Here is an 18,739-nt window from a genome sequence, read left to right as displayed (position 1 = left end):
GTTATTTGCGTGTTCCAAGAACTCAAATACCTAATTAAAATGTAATGGTTGAGAGTTAATGAGATGAGTGTTTGTTGTTTTGTGTGTGGGCACGTAGCTGTCACAGGCGTTAGTTTGATGTAAGAAAATATAGACATAAAACAAAATATCTATCAAAATACCATATGTCGTCGTTGTCGTTGTCGTCGTCATTGTTGTCATAGTTCGTCATTGTCGTTGGTGTTGTCCTCGTTTGTCAAATTATCGTTGTTGTTCCTCGTTCGTCATTGTCGATGTTGTTACTATTTTGCTATAATACTGTTCTGCTGCTGATGCTGTCATCGCTGATGTTGCTGTTGATATCGCTGTTGCTGCTACTGCTGCTGTTTTGTTGTCATTGTCGTCTGCGTTTTCGTTGTTGTCGCCGTTGTAGTTGTTGTTGTTGCTGCTGTTGCTGTTGCCACTGCTGCTGGTTTTTTGTTTGTCGTAGTCGTTGTCGTTGTTTTTGTCGTTGTTATTGTTGCTTCTGTTGCTGTTGTTGTTGATATTGCTGTTGTTGCTACTGCTGCTGTTGCTGTTGCTGCTGCTGTTGTTGTTGTTGTTGTTGTTGTTGTTGTTGTTGTCGTTGTTGTTGTTTTTTGTTTGTATTGTTTTTATTTTTGTGCTATACTGTTACTTCTAGCACTGTTGTTGCTGTTTCTTGTACTGATTATTATGGTGGTGTTGTCAGTTTCCTAGGTTGGTTTAGTTTCCTAGACCACTAATGGTGGTTTAGTTTCCTAGGTTGAATCTTTTGGGTATTTTTTTTTTTTCAAAATGTAATTTTATGTAGGCCAACCAAACGTGTAACAATACATATCGGTGAGTCGGATTCATCAGGCTTGCGAGATATTGATGAAATTAACTATGGGCGTCTTACACACGAAGTATATAATAATCCAAATTACAATAGTTGTTATGTTGTCATTTACTCACGAAGGCGTTCCATCAAACATGCTAAGCGAAATGTAAATGGAGGCAAGCCTTCATCAATATATTATTGAATAACATCTCAAATGAACTAGAACAAGAGTCTAAAGTCGACATTTACACAGCCATTTAGCCCTTTATTACAATTCCAACATTCAAATAGCAAATTATTAAACCAGACAAATCATAAAAAATAACATATAGTACAGTTAATATTCATTTTCCACCAAGCAACCGGCTTTTAATAAAAAGCACCAGTCATTAAACACACTCTGTTCGACTATCACATCACCTGACAAGAATTTCAAGAAACATATAAAATTGCACAAAATATCCATATTGTCAAAATGTGACTCAATGCAGTGATGGGGGTGGGGGTATTGCTCCGTTGTCGTGCCAATACAAGAGGTGTGTGTAATCTTGGTCGATGAAAAAACATATATGAAAGTTTCCCATAATGTGGTGAATGGGGATTTCGCACCTTCTTGCATGGCATTAAGAGTTTCGTCTTTGGTCGTTTCAGTGTATCTGCCATTTTAAAACCCATAACTTATGCGTAATATAATGAAGATGGCGTTTGCAGGCCATGTTTTGGTTTTTGAAAGGGTCTGGAAGCTGTTAAATGAATCTGCTGAGCTTAGTGAAATAACGAGTTGCTGGTAAAACAACATAAAATACTCGTGATTATGGATGGTTCTCTGTTACGTTCGCTTAGCAAATCGATTCTTCAAGAAGTAGTAATAGCTTAAACGGTGTTATGGTTAAGCAGATATTAGTCCCAAATTAGATAAAAATTCCCTGGAGTTTGTTCGCACACAAAAATGTGTCTTGCGGAGAAATATATTTTGCAGAATTGTGTTGGATACTAGCCAGAGAACACTATGTGTAATTCGCCCCGTTGCAACTGCTTCGCAGCAGCCCTTTCTTTCATTATACATATAATAATTTTATACTATTATGTTGATTAATGAAATATTTTTCCTGTGTCTTTTTGCAAATTTTACTATGTCTTTCGCTGAACAGTTTTAAACTTTGCCCCATCCGCATCATGGGATTATGAATACTATTATTACTTTTATTAGTATTTGTTTATTGAAAGCCAAACATTGCACCACAAAGAATGATTTACGTGTGAACACTGTTCATTACATGGGTTATTAAGGGGAGTACAACGTGTGAGAGAGGACAAGGTACCAGACCGAACTGTCAAGCTGTTTTTATATAATAAAAAAATTAAATACAAATAAGAACAAATGAGACAATGGTATGAAAACTATGTCTTCACTGTGTGCCCCCCTATGAAACTCACGCCCCACCCCTCCCACGTTTTCGAGTATTACAATGAACCTGGACGTGGATAAATAGAGTACATCAAAATCCAACAAAATAATTTGACTAAACCTAAACTACCTTTACACCATAATCCAATCACAAACTTCCACAAATACTTTACGCATACATCAAATTCAACTTGTGTGAAATAATAATTAAAAAAAACAGAATCCATAAAAATTACACATTATACGCAAATATGTCACCAACACTTTAAATTATCAAAAGTAAAACACTTATAATAAATAATAATATATAGTCACATTAATACCACATTACTTTTTTATTTAAAATATAATATCACATGAAACCACACTTAATATATCAATAACTTAATAATTATCAACTCACCATGTCAAGCTTGAAATAGAAATTGCTACACCATGGAAGATTACATTCATTCCACACTGCAATTTTTGTAAAGGAATTTTGTCTTTAAAGCTAGTCAGGAATGGCACAATGGTGCATTCATTCCGATTATCATTTGTTTCCGAGAAAAATATTAGGCATGATGATTAACAAGAAATGGTCCGTTCATTCCGAACCTCCGGTTAAAGGGGTGATAATTAATAGCACAGGTTATGTTAAATAACTATAAGTACCTTGTATTGAAGCAACCAATAGTACATCATATTGATGCAACCAATATTATATTATATTGGGGCAACCAAAAGTACCTTATACTGATGCAACCAATAGTTTATTGATGCAACCAATAGTACCTTATATTTACAAAACAGCAGCATGACTCCTGCCTCCTTTATCAGTAATGTACCTTATCTTGATTCACAGATCAAACATAACCAATGCTGGCTATAATCCAAATGATGCATAGTTGCCAGCAATACCAATTTGCATTCCAAAGTAAGCCAACAAAAAGCTGCACTACTGCCAACGTTGCACTTTTTCTTGGTTCAAACGGAATATAGCCCTCGGATACTCTATTGGAATTAGGGTTAAAATATCTAGGGAAACACTTATATTTTGTTTAAATATAAATATTATGGGGCTGCGTTTATTGTGTGTACAATGTAATACGATCAAATTACAATGACCTGATGATACCGTCGTGTCCACCGATTCTCACCATTAACATTATCATCAATAAGAGTGTGAATGAGAGTGTTAAAGCAAACAGTTTACTGCCTTTTTCAATACTGACCACTTTTATTTTACGCAAAATGTTCAAATCTTCGAGAAAGCGTGGGGCTCTGATTCTGCTCACTGTCTTGTGAAAAGTGGATTATTGTAAAAACTAAAATACTTCGATGATGTGGTTATTTTTCCCTTTTGGTAGTAGCTTGTCTTTTGTAATTTTTATTGACAGTCTTTTTATTAACTTCTTATTTTGTATTTTACAAACCATTTGTAAAGCATCATCGTAAAATTTTGTTCTCCCAAGTTTACTCTGAATGCAGATGCATTAAGTCCCGCCCCGTCAATGCATTGACCAATCATAGTCGTAGCCGCGTATAGAGGTTGTTCACGTGATCAAAACACGCAAAGGCACCCTGTCTACACTATTGAATACTCAATCTCTTTAAAAACCGATGAAGCACCATACTATTTTGACATTCACTTGTTGATTATAGACCTTTCAATTGCCTTTCCATTGTTGATAAACAAAGTGCACCGGATGTGATGGCCGGCCAAATGTTAGCAAAATAATCAATCGTGTAAAACAATTGTGACAAAAATCAATATTTTTTGTAAAGATTCATGAGCTTAAATAACTCTTATGAATTCATTTTTAATTGTTTTACATACTATGGCCATCTGTTTGTGATTTGCATAGTAGCTTTCCATAGTTTTCTGATCGCGTTGCAAATAAAAGGTCTATAGGCCTTTTCATTGTCGATAAACAAACCGGACTTTTTAATTCAATAAATTACCTCTCATTAAGTATTTGCTTTGTTTCCATCAAAACCTACACGATGTTTAAAATATTTGTATAACCTTGTTACGAACAATAGCGATCTGTTTTTTTCTTTGCATTGATGACTTTGCAAAGTTTTCAAACCTGGGTTGGCTTTGGCGCTGCAATAGAAAGGTCTAATTTTTCACCTTTCTTTTTTTTAGAAAAGATGTCAGTACCCACGAGGTTTGATCATGCGCAGTGGGCGTGGTCTATTGACTTGTCTTAATTACTCGATTAAGCAAGCACGCATCACCCACAAATGATGTATTTTGAGGAGTTCATGTTTGCACCAAGATAATTATTAATAAAGCAAGTCAATCAGTTCATTAATTGTTTTCCTTGTGATCATGTACGATCGCTATGCTAATACTTGCTTGTTACATGTTCCTAGAGTAAGAAATTATGTGGCGATAGGTCATTTTCGCATGCTGGACCCACTCTCTGGAATGACTTTACCTCTTCAAATTCATAAGAGTTCTAGTGTTGATACTTTTGAGATTAGTTCGAAAAACTAGCTCGTTTAACTGTTAAAAAATTGTTCTTGGTCTGATTTTCTTCTTTCTTATACTGTGTGAGGATTCCCTCTCGTGCGCCTTGCGCACCTTAATCTGGTGGATTTTTGCGCCTTATGAAGTACTCTATATTATTATTATTTGAGGTGAGATTTGATTTAAATTGGAGGAAATGTTTTAACAATAGTCATGCAGTCGTGTTCGTCAGTATGTCCGGCGTTGGTCAGCAGTGGTACTTTTGAATGTACGCTAAAGATCTGGAAATTTACCTTGTCAATTAGCAGTTGGAATCGGATTTGTTGTGGAATAGTCTCGTTAAATCTCTTTAAATCTTCTCGCATACAGGACCTTCTTACAAAACAGGGTTTTTTTCTGAACAGGTCTGTTTATCTATGGACCGATGTTTTTAAATTGGCACAGGCCTTTCTGGTCACTCACTTTAAGAGCCCTTCACTAAATAAATACAAACATTACATTATTATACCAATACAGTTTCCTTGCTTAAGCCTCCCACGTTCGGAAATAATGTTGTAAATCTCCATAGCAATAAAATGCATAAAACTTAAAAGAGGAAAATCTTCTAAAAATTGCCACCTTTTCCTTGACGTCTTGTACTTTTCTTCTTCAATCCAAGAGAAACTTAAGGAAGGGGTTAAATGTGCTGTGCAAACAATGGAGCCAAATGTGCCTGTGTGAATCTTCAATGATGCTGACGTCACGAGGTCATGGCTTAAACACAAAGCCAGCAAAGTGCACGGACGGGTTACTACAAAAAAAAGAACACATCCACTGCATGTTACATCTTGGTAGGCAGGTCACCATAGCGCTACTCACTGTTTACATGTGAGTTACACAATGGTTACTGGCTGTGAACCATAAACTTTCGTAGTCTCCCAGTCCTTCATCATCTGTGATGAAAAAGATCAATCTCCTTTTTTCATTTGTCCGACTTTTTCTCGGACAGTTTCTTCTTAGCGCCAGTGAGTTCAACATTCTGGGGTCTAAGCAACAAGTCCTGCTGGTGCTTGTTTTTGGCATTGCCCGCCCCTTTTGGAGCCTTAGTTCGTTGACCTTTGACACGCTGGTTCTTGTGGTCACCAGAGGCGTTGGTGGCAGCAGATGAAGCGCCTACCACTTTCTCTCTAAGGATATCACAGGGAAGAAAGTAAACAGTGAAAACCCGAGACATGTCATTGCTATTTTTCTCCTATCATTTTGGACTCTCGTTTTGAGAGTTTGAGAGCCCCCTAAAACAACTTTACCCAAAACGCATAGGCCTAGAATTTCATCTCTGAAAGGACACTTCCATTGTAAATTCTTAAAATTAACACACACACTTGTGTTACCGCAAACCAAATAATATATTGATACCTCACCACGCAGTGCCTCAAATCCCATATTATTATAATACTGATTAACCAAAAAAGCAATAAGTTAAGTCGAATGTCAAGCTTACTCTTCTCCATCATCAAACTCCACGCCGCATGATGGACAGGCCGTGCCGTATTGAATCTTACAACACAAAAGTCCGTAGCTTCGATGGTTAATCACGATCCCTGAACGGCAGACCGGGCACAGCCCACCGGGCACGGCCTTGTCCGTGCATAGGCCGAGGGCACCAGGGGCGACTATGGCAGCTGGGGCAGCGAAGGAGCGCATGATAGTGGGGGCATAGGGCCTGCAGCCCGTGCAGCGTCGGTCACATGCCAGATGGGAATCCCTCCTCGTTCGGTCCAGCTGATTGAGGTAAGGGGTCCCTGCATCCAAAGGTAAACAGAGAAAAAAAAACATTAGAAACCAACAAGATGCAGTGAAACGATCCATACATAGTGATTGATGATGTTACTCACATGTCTTTCAGGTTGTTTGAACACAATCTGAGAGACGTTTCTGACAGTAACGTCTCTCGGATTCGGCTTTGGGGGATACAAACCCATTACCCCGAAGTGAAATAATTCTCAACATGCTTTGAACTAGCTTATACGTTTATTAAAGAAAATCTTGAGCACTTTGTGTTAAAAGCATGAAACTTGGGTCAATATACGGTTGGTACAGTGAACGTATATTTATTATTTATTTGCAGGTTGGACATTGCTCTACAAACCTATATGCGACCTCCCATTGTCAAATATCAAACTAAATTTACTGTCATTATAGTTTTTTGCATTGTTTTCACCGAACCGAATTTGACAACAATTTTTAAATCTAGAAGATGCAACTTAATTTGCGTTTCCCTCAAACAATGTATGAGTCCCTTTAAAGCTTGACGCTCAAACCCCTTGCACGACCTACCAATCATTGCATAAACGAAGAAAGTTATTATACCAAACACGTAGCCGTCTGCAAATGTCTCATTTCTTCGTCTCTATTTAAATACTCCAGTTGAAATAGTGAAAAGATAAAGAGTCTGCCTTAGCAGACGATAAGGAATCGACCCTCAAATTTTTAATTGATTGATTTGTATCGACGCACCGTGTCTACTGCAGACATTAGGGGTGAGCTAGACGCCATTACGCCCCAGTCCTTGAAGTCAAAGTATACATTTGGCTTTTGGAGCAGTGCGATTGTTTTAATGCTTTATAAATGCAGACGATTACTATCAAACTAACCTGTGAAAATTTAAGTTCAAAAGATGTAAGCGTTTAAGAGATATCGCCAAAAAATCTAGAGCGATTAAGTCAACGAATAATAATCTGTGGTAATCTTTATAGAAAACGCACTTGAGAAAGGTTTCTGACCGTAACGTTTATTACATTCAAATTTGGGGCGATATACAAACCCATTACCTCATGGTGAAATGGTTCTCTAAATGCTTCATCTGTTGACCCAAGTAAGTTTGCATTGTCATACTGTTTAAAGATGATAGCCAAACGTATACGTATAACCCACATGCTGAAACCCAAGTAAGTTTGCATTGTCATACTGTTTAAAGATGATAACCAAACGTATACGTATAACCTACATGCTGAAACCCAAGTAAGTTTGCATTGTCATACTGTTTAAAGATGATAACCAAACGTATACGTATAACCTACATGCTGAAACCCAAGTAAGTTTGCATTGTCATACTGTTTAAAGATGATAACCAAACGTATACGTATAACCCACATGCTGAAACCCAAGTAAGTTTGCACTGTCATATATACTGTTTAAAGATGATAACCAAACGTATATACAATTCCCCACACGCAGACGGTTTCAAGTCTTATCGCACTGTGATGTGCATTTGAATGCAAAAATTAGACGTAATCTTCTGGTTGAATTTATGGAGCAATTAACTGATGAGCATTGCATCAAAGTGTAGCAAAGCGGAACTTGTATGCCTTGATTGGCCCATGCCCTCCAGCCAATATAAATAGAGTGTCCAACCAGCACACAAAGTCAATGTCGTCTAGAAAGTAGTCAAACAATGTTTTCATATACCTCATGTTTAAGTCTCTTGTTTTTTTAAGTACCGATACTCAATCCTAGATTGGGGAAAAAACATAATTATTCTTTATCCCCAAAGCAAATTTCCATCTATTAAATACAAACTTAATTTTATTTTCTTACCAAACCATTGCAATCCTATAGCTGGTAAGAAGCCATACAAATCAGCATCTAGGAATTCTGATTTTTATTAGGTTTGAGTCTGAGAGAATTCCTTAAGTTTAATAAAATGTTGTCGTCGTGCGTGCGAGATGAGTTTTACAGATTTGCAAATCTATAAAACTCGTTTAGTGTACGCAAAGTATGCTGTTGTGTAAAGGTCGTAGAATGAGTAATCGTGCTTGCTATTCATTTATTAATTGCGTAGGCCGGTTTAATCAGTCTTGCCTATTTGCATAAAGCCCGATCGTGTACAATTAATTATATTCACTCTTTACAAAGGAAACTATGGCAACTATGGCATTTCGTATGATTTATATTGAAAAAAATTGAAACAAGAGATTGTTGGCGTTGAAATTGTGTAATTTTATTGTTTTCTTCCTTTTAAATTTTAGTATTCTGTGTATATTGTTCTGTAATTTGCCCCTTGGTCCCTTTGGGAAATTTGTTTTTGAATATGTTTAAATGAAAGAATGAAAGAACCATCACAGGATTGCCAAAACTTTGTAGGAGGTTTGCAGAGCATTAAAATGAGAGGTGCTGAATACAATTTAGGGTTTGAATGATACTCTAGAGGTTTTCTTCTTTGACTTTAACAGAGGGCGCCCTTACCTAATGACGTCATGTGCAAGGTTTATCGGGTGTCCTATTTTACAGGGATAAACTATAGCGTCTGACACTTGGTCGGGATGTCTGCCTGTCTGTCTAACTGGTATGGTTATTTCAACATCAGATTAAATATAGTTCTTTTACTTTCTAAATCGTGACTCCATCACAGGCTGCAGGCATATCATCACCGACAGAACTGTAGAGAATTGTGAACCAACGGATGAAAACAATTTATATCTTAAAGCTCACTGAGTGTTATAAAGATCGCTGAGAAATTTTTGATTCAAAAAATTATTGAGAAAGTCGAGGTAATAGACTTTAACGACGTCGTAAATCCTCACAAACTCTTTGTTTTTCTATTTCACGTAGGCCCTACATGTGATGTGTGATAAGTTATCAGACGGAACATAAACAGGTTTTATTGTTATTACTCAAGCGTGAATACGTATATAGTTTGGTAAAATATTTAAATTATTATTGTTTTTTTTTTCTGAACTTGATGGTTGGATTGAATGTATTTTCCCCGAAAAGCAGTGATGCATCACACGATTGAGGAAATTTGATACCTTTGGTTTATATAGCTTGGTCTATAATATCACTTATGTACATACCAGTAACAATTACTCCCCGTTTTGTGATTGGATGTAGACTTAACCTCAATCCCGCCCCCACTATCATAACTAAACACTTTCATATCATATTCGCACGTTGAACGTTTCACAAAAGAAACCACAAAACGAAAATTGATCAGATCTGATATGCCAGCAATCTGTATTATGACCCAAATCGTGAAGAAAAAAATAATAACCGTGTGCCAACTCGACCTATTTATCCCGAAACTAGTGCAACGTATTCGACTTGCGCAATAATGTCCTCCAGGTAGTATTGCATAGAGGACATAATTGTATGCGACACCGGCTCTTTTCAGAGCCAACACTCAGAGCCAACACTCCAACTCAAAGAGATTTACACATGGTTGTACCCGCAATTTTACTAGTTTGTTTATAGTTTCTTCCTTATTTATACATCATTCACACCGAATGGCTCACATTTCACTTTCTTCCCGTATATGAAAAAGAAATACCCTTTCTTCCCCAATCCGCGCTTTGAAAGCATTTATATTTGTACGGCGTCGTATTCAGCTTCAACAGAGCAGACAGCACAAAACGGATGCATAATACAAAAAGCTTCGATATTTTTTAAAAGGGTGAGGTGCTCTGGCGCGAAGATAAATTTCGTTTTCATCGGGGCATGGCGGACGATTTTTTTCAAATGATTGATACTCCGACAATACATTAATTTTATTTAAAAAGGGTAAATCAATACATGTGATGAATGTCCGCCGGACAGTGTTGCATATGCAATGGTGTCCGCCGGGACGCTGCTGCATAATGCAATTGTGTCCGCCCGGACACATTTGCATATGCAGTTGTGTCCGCCCCGTGCAAAACCGTCCTGCAGTAAATTAGACGCCCTTGGTCAACGGAACACGTTCGCCATTTGTTTTACAAGCTAAGTACATGTCATGAATGACATTTGAAATGTTCGACCGCTGGGTATTCGCCGCAATAATAAAATACGTGAATATTCATGCTGCATAATACGTACTGTAGGTTCAGTGCATCATACTGTCAGCACGCTCGCTATCCGCCTGACGGTTTTGGCATAGCCCCGGACACGATTGCATATGCAAAAGTGTCCGGAGGGGACAGTATTGCATGGCGAACACAATTGCATCTGACGCCGGTGTGGTATCGACGTTTCGAACAGTATACTCTGCTCGTCTTCAGGAGAAATAGGTTACACTATTAAACACAAACATCTGTATCAATACGTGTTGTGATAACTAAGTTTGTATCCTTATCACTGGAGAATGGTATGCATTTTTTATATACTTTTTACCAAGCCATTCAGGTACCAGATAAATTTAACAAAGAAAAGTACGTCATCCAAGAGTTTATTGAGACCCTAAATCAAAGTTGAAAAGCAGACACGTCCTTTAAAGGGAAAGTATCCTAAAGCCTATGTTTTTTTTGAACCGTTGGATCGTTTGAATCCTAGATAAATGCAGATGTATATCATAAAACTAAAATTTCAAAATGTTTTTATCCGAGTGCAATAAGGTATACTTAAAGACACTGGACACTATTGGTAAATTGTCAAAGACCAGTCTTCTCACTTGGTGTATCTCAACATATGCATAAAATAACAAACCTGTGAAAATTTGAGCTCAATTGTTGGTCGAAGTTGCGAGAATGAAAGAAAAAACACCTTGTCACACGAAGTTGTGTGCGTTTATGGTTGAGTTCGAGACCTCAAGTTCTAAATCTGATGTTTCGAAATCAAATTCGCGGAAAATTACTTCTTTCTCGAAAACTACGTCACTTCAGAGGGAGCCGTTTCTCACAGTGTTTGATACTATCAACCTCTCCCCATTACACGTTACCAAGTAAGGTTTTGTGCTAATAATTATTTTGAGTAATTACCAGTAGTATCCACTGCCTTTAATGATTAATACTTGTTTAAATTGTTTTCAGGGGGTTGCCATATTTGTCTGTTGTCTCTTTGCATATTGTGCGCATATTATTGTTGATTTGTTATGCAATGATGGGGCCACAAAGGTGAAAAGCATGAGACAGGAAGACATGTATGCCACAACTTCAGAGAATGTAAACCGCTAATGTTTTTTTTTCAGGAACATGAAAATGCTCTGCTACATGTCAACAGTTTTTGCAACTAATGTAAACACACCATGTGGTTTAATAACCTTAATTTCAGACGACGTGCATGTATTCTGATGTATAAATAATGTCTGGGATGCTTGTCATTGAAGATCAAGTCATCACGCCCCCACATTGTTTGGCAATGTGACGCCGGTTCATTTGGTAATGTAATATAATTCATTAGCCAGAAAGCTAATTATATTAAGGCAAAATGCTGAAGTATGGATGTAATGCAATTGCTGCGTGTTTATAAACAGGCAAAAGGCAAAACTAAGCATATTGTTATTATTTATCCTGCAAGGTATGTGGGTTTGCGTTTTGAAGTCTGATACCTTTTTCCCGTATAGCACCGTGTATGTAATCTATACTATAATGATGCCAATCAAACCAGAAACACCGTGGCGATCCCCACAACACACGAAACCAACAGCTTTACGTCCCACCCGAAGGACGCAGCAATAATTGTCAAGTGTCATGCTTAAGTGTCACGACCTGGTCTTGAACCCACTTTTGAATTTGCACACACTTGCTGGTAGTGTAGGCACTTTATGTATAGTCCGCCCTATACATAAACTTATAAAACTGTAGAAGTTTGAGATCGATCTGCCATCTGGCCAGATGGGTCACGAGAACAAATCTGTTTATTCCATGTCATGTCACCGTCGTGAAGAGACCTGTGGACTATCGGGACGTTTTTTTTTTGTGGGCTTATTTTTAGAAAATAGTTTAAATGACTCAAAAGAAGATGTATACCTTTTTATAGATAGTTAATGAGACATTTTCCACGAAGCTTGATGTTTACAAACAAAATAAACTTGGAATATCTGTTTAGTCCACTTGCTTATCCTTTTTAGTCTTCATATGACCAGAAAAACATGTACGAAAACTTAATGACGAGATCGATACTGCGCCCTGTCCATGGTAGCTAGCTGTTTTTTTTTAACTGGCCATTTACTCCATAAAACAATCAGACTTTTCACATTCTTATAAAACTCATCGAGTCGTAAGTGTCCTTTTATAACTAGCCTTTTGTCGAGGCCTTCGTGGCTTGGAGAGCCGCGGACCAGAGCGACTGGAACGGGAGACCAAGCACTCGAAGTCGCCACTCGATCGCCGCCTCGACCCGCGCTTGTGGTCTCCCGCTCTTTATGCCACGAAGACCTTGGCAAAAGGCCACCTTTTAGCAGGATTGCTTGCAATGCCGTGACAATTTTCCAGCCGATATCATTCGCCATCAGTTCTTATTGTTGCCTGGGTTTCCTTCGAACGCTTCAAGGCTAAGAAGGATTGGCATTTATCTAACAACTGACTGTTATTTGTAGCAAGCTGGTCGAAACGTTGAGACCTATGTTAAGAACTCACGTCGCGGAAGTTAAGTTAATAACGGTCCAGTAAAAGCTAAAGTTGTAGTTCCGGCAGATTTTCTACCTTCCGCCTAGGTATGAGTTAAATAGGTTTGTGTTAAATGCTGCAATTTGTTCACGCTTGATATATTAAATGCACGCGCACCTAAGCATAAACCAGTTTCACTCAAAATGTGACCGACATTTTTTTCACAGATGGTGAGTTCTACATTTTTCCAAAAATACAGCACTTTGTTTTTTAAATTGTAGAGGATCGAGAAGATAAAACATGACAATGAAGCTACAATCGAGGCATTCGAACAATTTGTGATATGATGCATTAATAACAAAAGCCAATCCAAAATTAAACAAATGCTAATTACGTGTTTTAGCACCAGCTGAACAGTCACAGTAAATAGAAAAAACATCAACGGCTGTTGATGGGTGATGGGTGGTCCCGTTATGGATTATGAGAAAATGCAACAATGCGGCAAAACTTATTTTAAAGGTTGGGGCAGCCCCTGTACCCCTTGACCCATGTTGCCCCCCCCCCCCTCTCCCTCTTCTCCCTCTTGCCTCTCTTGTCCCATTTTGTTCTCACCCTGCCCATTTATTGCCCCTCTTTTGCCCATGTTCCCCTATTGCCTACTATTTCCCCTCTATTTTTTTTGTGGCCCATCTTGGCCCTCTATTGCCGTCTCCCCTCCCCTCTTTCCCCTCTTGCCACTCTTGCCCACTTGTTCCTCTTTTCGCATCTTGCCCTCTTTCCCCAGCTTGCCATTATGTTGTCTCTGTTCTCCCTCTTTCTCTTCTCTTGCCCCCCTCGTATCCCATCATGTCCCTTCTTGCCCACATAAGATCGAAAAATGCAATAGTTCGGTTCATCAATCACGAACCTCAATGTTTTCCTTGTCCCCGTTTTCAAATTGAAAACTGTATGTTACTGACCACAACGCCCATAATTATGTCTTTTTAATGCGGGGAAGAACTTGAGTATCATGGTTTTCTCAAGTAAGATTACACAAATATTTTTAAGCACCCAGTTTGTTTTAGATTAAAAAAGATGGCCTTCTCCATGGCAATTTATTGAAAGTTCGCAACACTATTGAATTGAACAGTCATACCAAACAGCCAGACATTCTGGTTGAATTTCAAAAAAGACTCAAGACGTCCCTTGATTTAGCAAATAAAATTTACAAAAACTTTGAGGGAAAGATACAGACAAAACACGGCATTTTGCCACTTTTAGAATGAGTCTCTTTTGGTTCAAATTTTCAATAAGAAAAATATATGACAAAAATTAAACAATGTCCAGACAAAAATTCGTTCATTACTTGTTTCCAATCACCACACCACACCAATCATGCGTTAATCCTGGCGGTGTTTCAGTCCTATGATGAAGGTCGCTCGTTAAAAATGGCCAAAAATTCCACTCGAGAAAATGACCTTAAAGGCCACTCATCTCAATAACGAGGCCACACTTTTAAATGAAAAAAAAATTAAGACGGTCAGAGCGGAGAAGAAGATAAATTAATTAATTTTTAGGCTGGGTCTCCTTTTAGATTGTTAAAGACCAGTATCCTCACTCGCTGTATCTCAACATATGCAGAAGAATAACAAACCTGGGAAGATTTAGGCTCATGGCAGTATCAAGAAAATGATAACAAAATCACCCTTGTTGCGAAAAATTGTGTGCTTTCATATTGCTCAGAAAGACGTCATGTCTGAAGCCTGACTCAGATTTATATTTGTTGGTGAAATTGTACTTTTTTGTTAAAACTACGTTTTTTTTACTATTACATTTCTAGCAGTGCTTTATAATATCGAAAGATCTCAAGTGCTCTTTACGATGTTAGTTTTTGAAGGTGTTTGATAAAATAACTAAAAATTTCCTTTAAGTTTTGTTAGGATAAAGGTACATTTTAAGTTGAAGCATTTAATAAAACAAATTAATGATAGAGGTTTGTGTACACGATGCTGTCCTTAATAATAAAGACGGAGTGTTTTTTAAACAGGATGGCACGAACCTCAAACAAAAATGCAATATTGTCAAAATCGTCAATATTTAAATGGCAACGAATACCATCTGTATATTTAGAGTCTTGAGGCATTCCTACCTATGTAACCTTTAATAAAAACAAATTATAAAAAAAAAGTCTGTGAAATATTTATGGGGCAAAACTTTACTTAAAATACCTGTGACGAAAAAGGTTTGTGTCTCGAAGGGTTTTTGTGCACGTTCCTGACAGCAGTTCGTTATTACTAACGCGGCAATCTAAATAAAGCATTGTTAATTTTTGAGTTCTTAAAATGCTATTTCCTCTTCATGACTGCAGTATGATTTTATTATCTGAGCTCTCAGATTAAACCCGATCGTGATTATTTTCGATAATTAATAATCGTGCCTTAATTTGGTACAGAACATTAGTTATTCATGCACATAATATAAATAATATAAGGAACCTTTTAAACTCTTTGAAATAATCAATTTTTCATTAAGCACTCATGGCTATAAAAGAAACAAACTTGCAGCGTAAACGATGACAAGAGCAGTTAACGTTATTTTGACCTCATCAAAGATAAGACAAATTATTTCTGGAAAAGAAATCAATTCAGATGCAAATAATTATTATAATGATGTATACTTACGTCTCGGCCAGTTAAATAGAAGCGCCATATTCACCTATTCATCCTTTATATTATGTATAGACTAGAATCTGCTGTTCGGTTGAAAGCAGAGCAATGCATTCAATGTACAATGGGCAGGAGGTTTCGCCTTGATACCTGATGATGGCGAGCAGGCACAGCGGTTATGTTATTACACTGTATAGTCCAAGTGAGCACTTATAGGTTGAGGTATATTGTGTTATGCGTGTCCGTGTGCTGTCTTGAATGATGTGCGTGTGGTGTGTATGTGTGCAAGCAGCGAGGCAAGCTCACGGAGGAGGCAGAAACGAAACTCATTGCGATGGTAACCAGCTCTTTTTTTGCCTGCTGGAGGTGATGCAGTGCGGCGAGGCACGCGACGACTGTTGCATGTACAGAGACCAGTGACTATACAAAAACAATTTCCACCCAACAGCAATATTACGCAAGGGTCCGTTGCTTGCTTTTAGCATGATTGCGAAATCGACCTCGACTATACGTTTATACTGTCCATCAAGGATGACAATTTAAAGAAGATTTCATTTGGGACCTTTGAATCGAAAATTGTTCAGCTTAAAGCAAGGTGAAATTGGGTCCAGAGGCTTATTAGTTCGCTGAAATAGTGTGCGAGAAATGTTAAAGTTTACTTTTGTTTGTATATAGGCCTAGCACTTTAGTGGTTATTAAGTGTAGTGTAGTACGGTGTCAGCTGCAATTGTGTACGCCATGCAATATTGTCCGGTCCGGACGTTTTTGCAGATGCAATCGTGTCCGGGGTTATGCAAAAACCGTCCGACGGACATGAACATGACTGTACAAGTATGTGCGCGCGTGAGCGAGCGTGCATGCGCACTGAACCTAAAATGCATGCAGCGTGAATATTGGAGTTCTGAATATTCACGTATATGATTGCAGCGAATACCCAACGGCCGAACATTTCCTCTTGTTAAAAATGGCGAACGTGTTCCGTTGACCAAGGGCATTTAATTTACAGCAAGGACGGGGGCGGACACTACTGCATATGCAAATGTGTCCGGGCGGACATTATTGCATATGCAATATTGTCCTCCGGATACTATTGCATAGAGGACATAATTGCATGCGACACCGGCCCCGATTGATTTACCTAGCAAGTTTGCTGCCACCTAGCGCCCCCAAAAAGTCTTTAAAAAATGCCTGAGGATGAGCCTGATATGACGTCATGAACTGTTGTTGAAATCGATGAGCGCGTGTAGAGTTCCAGAAGATTTTGTCAACTGATGAATAAAATCTCAACAAAAATGCCCTGACAGAAAGTAAGGCGGTACGTGTTTAGAAGAAAGACATCGGTTTGTCACTCTAGAACCTCCTTTAGTTCGATGTGACGTCTCCCTGTCTCATGGCAAAGGCACAAAGCACCTTATTTTGTTCCAGCTGAGTCAATAAGGAATTTGACGATGCATGAAGCCATTTGTTCCTCCCTCGCTGACCATTATTAAGAGATGTCAATTGGTTATCCATTCGACTATTTAGTAACATCCCTTGACTTCACATGAACTTTATTTGGGTGAAAAAATGTAAAATATAAAAATAAAAAAACCTTAATTATAACAATGCTGCCAAATCTCAGAATTCAACCCAAATTACCGTAGAGTGTCTAACAGCTCGGAATAGAAGCCCGAAAGAAAAACTTTGACAATATACTTTGTCTTGTTTACTTGTTGATGCTATAAGCTCTGTTATTTGACTTTGTGTATTATTGTTGATTGTAGAGGAGGCATATAAGGCCTTTTATTCTTTGTTTGCCAACATAATAATATTGCTTGCAATAACTTTTGCAAAGATGTGTCAGCAACCCACCCCCGCCCCAGCCCCCAAAATAATTCAAAGGAAGTTGGTATGCAGAATTCTTAGAAATACGTCAACATTCCTAAAGAGACAAAACAAGACAAATTCACGAAATGCAGATTTTGATGAAGTCGAGAAAGTGGAATTTGCTGAGCCCCTGACAACAGCTCAACGAACGATCACTCACCATCTCGTAGTGACGTCATGCACCTCCGGGCAGCCCCAAGTGACCCACTCCGCAAGCAGGGCACTGAGGACTGACCCGGGTGAGCCCCTTGAATGACGTCAAAGCTATTCGAACGTATACCGGGGCAGACCGGGGTCGACCCGGGGAGCTAATCGAACGCACCTATATGGACCTTTCACACGAGAACGGGACTTGAATCAAGTCTAGGCTGCCACGCGCGCCATTGCGACCGTCATTCGATCCGCAACACTCTGCCGCATTTTGAGTATACTCGTGGCAAGACAAATCAAGAACAATTTCACCGTACGGCTAAATTTGCCACATAATCATCACACCAAAATGGGCAAGGCCGACTGTGCAATGCAACATTTTTTAATTAACTTCGGTCCATTGGTTGATGGATACGGATGGTCAAAATGGAGAAGGGCAATGCTTCTTTAAGCGGTAAGCCTGGGGTGAATAGGAGAGAGTAGCCCGCACTACTTATTATCGATATGATGTCATATGTAATCAATGCTTGTACCACCACATGTATTTAACTGTACTTATCATGTTATGCCAATTTTATTAAAGTTGGAAAAGACACGTAAGAGAACACGCGAAACAATTATATTGTTTATGTTGAAGAATGTCACCATTGTATTATTTATTACCGATCAGGGCCCAAATTCAAAGCAGAAAATACTACTTGACGAATTTCTTTGCTTTGCAAAAAGTGAGTAGAGCACCAGTCACAACAATGGGTGCGTTCGATTAGCTCCCCCTAATCGAACGATCACACTCGTTATGCACCTCAGGTCACCCCCACAAGCTTCCGGTGAGCCCCTGGAATGACGTCAAAGTTATTCGAACGCACACCGGGGCAGAGCGGGGTCAATCCAGGGAAGCTAATCGAACGCACCAAATTAGTGTAAACTGTAATTGAATTCTGGCTGGTAACCTGTCTCTGCCAGGCAATACTTTTCAGTGCTCAGCAAGTTTTGGTGCTCTCAGGCTTTATAAATTGGGCCCTGTGTCCAAAAAGCACCTCTAAATTAATATGCTTACGGTACCACAATAGGGTTACCAGCCAAACTATACAGTGTCACATGTTCAGTTGATGACTA

At 38.5% G+C, this 18,739-nt stretch overlaps 1 protein-coding gene across 1 annotated transcript; it reads right to left on the bottom strand.

The window, feature by feature from the left end:
* Positions 1-1,086: 1,086 nt before the first annotated feature.
* On the bottom strand, positions 1,087-15,869 carry LOC139944526 (uncharacterized). The gene is made up of 3 exons (XM_071941571.1): positions 15,623-15,869; positions 6,167-6,467; positions 1,087-5,852 (listed from the first exon to the last, which is right to left on the bottom strand). The coding sequence occupies exons 1-3, from the start codon at positions 15,648-15,650 to the stop codon at positions 5,648-5,650; spliced, it is 534 nt and encodes a 177-aa protein (XP_071797672.1). The 5' UTR covers positions 15,651-15,869; the 3' UTR covers positions 1,087-5,647.
* Between the last annotated feature and the right edge of the window lie 2,870 nt (positions 15,870-18,739).

The sequence above is a fragment of the Asterias amurensis genome, chromosome 11 (genome assembly GCF_032118995.1).
Source record: "Asterias amurensis chromosome 11, ASM3211899v1".
Lineage (NCBI taxonomy): Eukaryota > Metazoa > Echinodermata > Asteroidea > Forcipulatida > Asteriidae > Asterias > Asterias amurensis.
This window is presented reverse-complemented; position numbering and strand designations above follow the sequence as displayed.

Bases quoted from the DNA above. Each gene is read 5' to 3' on its own strand.
- LOC139944526 (XM_071941571.1), bottom strand. From the start codon at position 15,650: ATGGCGCTTCTATTTAACTGGCCGAGAC. The intron at 6,468-15,622 runs GTAAGTATACAT...CTTTGGATGCAG, and splicing joins TCTATTTAACTGGCCGAGAC to GGACCCCTTACCTCAATCAG. The intron at 5,853-6,166 runs GTAAGCTTGACA...TGATATCCTTAG, and splicing joins GAGTTTGATGATGGAGAAGA to AGAGAAAGTGGTAGGCGCTT.